Consider the following 5,838-nt stretch of genomic DNA (forward strand, 5'->3'; position numbering starts at 1 on the left):
CCACGTGAGAATATTAATTTACATTATTTTTCTTACTTGGATTTTTTATCCCTCGTATATTATTGTATTATATCACGTTTGTCGTCGGCTCTTTCATGGAAAAGAATCTTTCATTGACGTTAAGAGTGGAAATAAATAATTATTCTCTTTGTATATTCACTTTTGAAAGTTATTTTTAACTTATTTTTTAAAAGTAAGTTGCGTTATGTGGGTTTAATACTTAATATTTAAAATTTAGATATTTTGATTTTATTAATTAAAAAAGTTACTTAATCTTCAACGTCTAAAACCCATGTCCCATAATCTTATCCGAAAATCCAACAGATTCTATGAAAACTTAGGTTTGTTCACTCGATTATAAATAAAAGACTAGTAAACCATCAAGAGAAATATATCAACACAAATAAAAAGGCGTGTCATATTGGGCTTAAGAAAACAATGGATGATTTCGAATTTGATTTTGATCAATTAGATCAACTATTAAACTTTCTTTCTCCTCCTACTCTTCAAGAGCAAAATTCATCAATTTCATTACAAACACAAAGTTGTAATGATATTGATAGTCATCAAAAGAATAAATCAATTACCACCACCATCACCACCACTACTATATTCGATGATGATCAATTATTGAACTTTCTTTCTTCTCCTCCTCCTTCTCCTCGTCCTCCTCTGACTAGTACTCTTCAAAAGGAAGATGATTCATCAATATCATTACAAACACAAAGCTTGAATGATCTTGATAGTCATCGAAAAAATGAACCAATTATCACCACCACCGCCACTACTATATTCGATGATGATCAGTTATTGAACTTTCTTTCTCCTCTTCCGCCTTCTGCTCCCCCTCCTCTGACTAGTACTCTTCAAAGGAAAGATGATTCATCAGTATCATTTCAAACTCAAAGCTCAAATGATCTTGATAGTCATCAAAAGGATGAACCAATTAGCACCACCACTACTATTGTCGATGATTATCAAGTTCAAGATCCCATGAAAGAGAAAGAGGTGGAAGGAAAAAAGAAGAAGAAAAAGAAGAATGTCTTACGAAGAGATGTTGAAAGGCAAAGAAGGCGCGATATGGCTAAGCTTTATCAGCGTTTGCGCCTTCTTATTCCTTCCAAATATCTCATGGTTAGTATGACAAACATTTAGATTGAGACGAGTGTGTTTGATACGAGGGAAGTCATTTTTCATATGAAATTATTTCCACTATTGGTAAAAAAAATCTTTTTTTTTCTGTAAAAATGTTTTTGATATTTGATGATGAATGTTTAGCAATCAAACACCAAATTCCTAAAATATAATTCTTTCTCATATCGAATAGATTTAGATCTATATTGTAAGCTTGTTATGCATATGATGTTCCTAGTCGATCAGAAATGTTAAGAGTATCACATTTGTATGAGATGTTATAATTTATTTTCTTAAATAACTTTAAATAATTCTCACCTCGAGAACTAGCTTTTCTGATTGAGTGCGACCTATATTTCCTTATGATAGCAGAGTCAATGGGTCCATCCCTTTTTTTGTTTACCAAATATTGAGCCCCATAGTATATTGTTCATGCTTCAGAAGTCTGATTCTAGGTGTGAGGGGTGTTAGAGTCTCTAATTGATTCGAAACGTGGTAATTAATTTATTTTTTATATGATCTTAAAGATCCTCGTCTCATGATCTAACTTTTATGATTACTCATATATATAAATCTAATTTTTTTTTTAAATGATATACAGGGAAAGAGAGCTATATCTGACCATCTAGAAGAGATTGTGGATTATGTAAAAGACTTGAGGAGAGACATAGAGGACTTGGAAAGAAAAAGAGAAGGTTTGAAAGAAAAGAAAAATATTATTGCACCATCTTCTTCTTCTTATTCTATGAAATTAAGTGATGATGAGGATAGAATAGTAGTGAAATATTCATGCAATGAAGTGGAAATTTCAGTAAAAGGAGGGATCTCTCTATCAAAAGTGGTTAAAGTTGTTATGAAAGAAGGGCTTATTGTTAATAGTTGTGTTTCCTCCACAGTTGATCAAAGTCTTCTTCACATTATTCAATCTAAGGTATGTTGCTAATAATTAATCTTCTCTTTTCTCACACTAATACTAGAAAGAGGTTTTTTTTCACTGTAAATTAATGATAAAATTGTATTATAAAAGTATTTTTTTACTCATTTCTCATCGAACAAGATTACTGAAGTATATACAGATTTTTCATTCAAATATTGAGAAGTTTACACTGTCATTTTCTCTTCTCTCATTGATTTAATCAAAATATTTTGGAAAATAGCTACTAAACACTTTTCGGTGAAAAATAATGAAACCCAACAATATTAATTTCAGGCAACATTTACATTTACGGGAAAACTAATTCGATCGATAGCTGATAGCTTAACTAATGTGACATTAATTAATCAAGTGTTATTTTAAATAGCAATGTGCTTGTACCTTCTACTAACTTTCAATACATTATGTATGCCGCCCTTTTTTTTTAGTTTTTTCGAAAGAAGCGGGAATATAAAGTGCCACTATATATGTATGAAACAAATAAAAGACAAATATAATACTCCCTCAGTCTTGAAAAAAAAAATAACATATCTTTTTAATCTGTTTTAAAAAGAATGATTTTTTTTATTAACATTTTAATTCTAACTTTTCAGAGATCACAGAATTTAAAAATATTTTGATATATTTGACACAATTTTAATTTAAAATCACAAAATTTAAAACTCTTCTTTATTTTCTAAAACCCCATACCGAATCAAAAAAATCATTTCAATTTTATACAGAGAAAGTAATAAATAAATGGTTTATCACAGCAATATTCCTTACCTAGGAGGAGGAAACAAATTAATAGACGACACTGCTTAACTTAGTAGTTTTATTTTATATATACTATGATCACATGTATTATTAGGATAAATGTTTTATACCTCATACATTACTTACTTCCTTATTAATTTATTTTTGAAAAAAAACTATCATAATCTATATTTGAAAATAATTAATTTTAAATTGTCTATTTTTTCTCTTGGTAAAAATTAAAGCTTCTTTATATGGTCAGATAAATGTTATTACATATTTCAGGTTATAAACTTCAAAATTTTATAAACATACAAATATTATGATATATTTGAGATCATAAATTTTATTAAAAAATATTTACTTTTTAAAATTTCGTCTCAAAATAAACTATTACTCATAAGTTTGGAATATTTTTATGTGCAGGTGAATATAGGAGGGGATATTGATCTTGCAATGCTGCGATCCAAGTTGTTGACGTTATCTTCGCCATAATATTTTAAGATTTTCTCAACATGACACATTTTATTTAATGTATATTTAAGTTGTTGATTTGTCCTAATTTTCTCTATGAACTTGACAATATGAGAACCCTTACATTGTGAACACTGGCATGATAAAGCGTAAAACTTCTAAGGATGTGACAGTAAAATAAAATTGAGAAATTAACTTTTAAGTGGAGTATTTTTAATTGTTAATTGTCACATAAATATATAAAATAATTTATTTGTTCCAACTTGTGTATGTTTTCTTACTTCTTAATATATCGCATATATTTTGCTTTAGTTATATATTTTTTATTTATTTGTAACGATTATTATATTTAATTAATTTTGTAATTTTTTCAATCTATGTGTGCGCGCGCGTATTTATCTTTATCTACATTTATTCCTCTGAATTTCTAAGGAGAAACAAAGTAATAAAAAGTAACTTAACAATACTAATTTAGCGTAATATTTTAAGAGACACTAATTCAATAGCTGATCGTTTAACTACATTTAGAGTGTAGTCGGCAGAGGCAGATCTATCCTTGACCAAGAGGTGTCAAGCGACACCCCTCCGTCGAAAATTATATTGTATGTATAGGTCAAATTTTGATTGTTTGATTATATATATTAATGTTGACACACCTTGAAACAAATTGAAGCTTTGGTGCACGGCTAAAGGGTAGCAAAAATTTTCCAGTGTGTTAAGTAGTATAATTTTTTGACCTCAGCCATTTTTGTATAATGCCAATTCTTTTTTTTTTTTTTTATGCCAACAGAAATATTAGCAGATGTGGGCAATTTTTTATTTCATATATAATGTCAGCAATTATAGTATTATTTTCACGTAGATATTTCTTCTTCAAATATTGTATTAATCAGAGCTGTATTGAAAGTCTTTTAAATGCATATCTCCTGTGATGGCTTGTAGCATATATTCATACTTTAGATGTATTACAATTGTTTGTTTATTTGTAATCCATTAAGTATAATTTTCTTTGTGTGCATAGGATTATTAGACTTTATTCTATAATCTAATCTCAAGAATCGTTCAAGAAGTAGTTATTTAAAATCAAATTTGGTCAAACAATCGAAAGTGCGATTGCATTCTTATTAATAAGGACAAGAAATTGTTTTAAATTCTTTAAAGTTTTAAATCAGTGGGTCAAATATCACTCATAATCAAACAAAATGGAGGTGTGAAAGATCTAATGTGATATTAATATCTCTAATGATGCTACAATACAAACATCTCAAAAGAAAAAATGTTGTCTAGTAGGGTACAAGTAATGTGATTACGTTGTGCTTTCATGAATAAAAACATATTTTGTTGACTTTTTAATTCGTTTATTCTTGTATATTTCGATATCTGTTAATGATAGTCTTGAATTCGCTACCGCGTGTCTATATGAAGGACAATAATTTTTTTAAGAAATGTGTGCATTTTTACTTATTTTTTTATATTTGATACGCAAATAAAAAATATGGAAAAGGGTCAAAAATACCATTGAATTATTTGAAATGAATCAAAAATATCCTTTATTTATTTTTTGGCTCAAAAATACCCATTCAAAGTATTATCTTAAAATATTAATATGTGTTTTCCTATCAACCGAACACAACATTATTAATGTGTATGAACTTGTGACAACCCTTGTTTTGTTTTGTTTTGTTTTCCATAAAATGATTAATGGTAAGATTGCTTACCTAAGAGGAGGAATCAAATTAATAGACATTGTTACACTAGATATAAATAATTTAATAGTGTAAAAGTTTTATTCCGGGGATTACTTGCTCTATTTCTTTTAAGTGATGTTATTTTCTTAGTAGTTCATTCGAGAAAAATAACATAAATCAATATTTGAAAATAATAAATGTTAGACTATATAATTATATATCCATTTTTCCTTACTAAAAAACTTGTATAGTCACATGTATAAAAATGCTATTACATATATAAGGCCATAAGCTTCGCAATTTTATACACGTACAAATATTGTGTTATATTTGAGATCATAAATATTTATTTAGTGAATTCCGTCTCAAAATAACTATAAAACATAAATATGTGCACTGACCTCATTGAGAAGAATGAAAAAATTTATATGCAGGTAAATACAAGCGCGGACACTGATCTATTGCAATGCTACGATCCAAGTTGATAAGTTTATATTAGCCATAATATTTAGGAATTTTCTGAGTTTGACAACTTTAAAATTCGGTGTGTACTTATACTATGGGTGTCAAACGGGCCGGACCGGGCCAACCCGGAATCGGCTCTTCTATTTTAATCGTGTTGAGGGCCGGTTAAGGGCCGATTTTGGCGTTAGACAGGCCGGGCCAAACAGTAAAATAATTAAAACCCACCCTAACCCATCCCACTTAACCCAACCCGATCAAACCCACCAAAACCCGGTCAAACCCGGTTAAAAAATGGGTCAAACCCGGTCAAAAATATAAAAAAAAAAAACTTTCTTTCAACATACATTACATCTACCCACCTATATACATTATAAATACGTTAAATAATATATATACACTATATATATA

At 28.7% G+C, this 5,838-nt stretch overlaps 1 protein-coding gene across 1 annotated transcript; it reads left to right on the top strand.

The window, feature by feature from the left end:
• The first annotated feature begins 293 nt into the window (after positions 1–293).
• Positions 294–3,500, top strand: LOC107876883 (putative uncharacterized protein DDB_G0271982). The gene is made up of 3 exons (XM_016723704.2): positions 294–1,134; positions 1,736–2,065; positions 3,230–3,500. The coding sequence occupies exons 1-3, from the start codon at positions 439–441 to the stop codon at positions 3,296–3,298; spliced, it is 1,095 nt and encodes a 364-aa protein (XP_016579190.2). The 5' UTR covers positions 294–438; the 3' UTR covers positions 3,299–3,500.
• Positions 3,501–5,838: the final 2,338 nt, after the last annotated feature.

Source organism: Capsicum annuum, unplaced genomic scaffold (genome assembly GCF_002878395.1).
Source record: "Capsicum annuum cultivar UCD-10X-F1 unplaced genomic scaffold, UCD10Xv1.1 ctg4064, whole genome shotgun sequence".
Classification (NCBI taxonomy): Eukaryota; Viridiplantae; Streptophyta; class Magnoliopsida; order Solanales; family Solanaceae; genus Capsicum; species Capsicum annuum.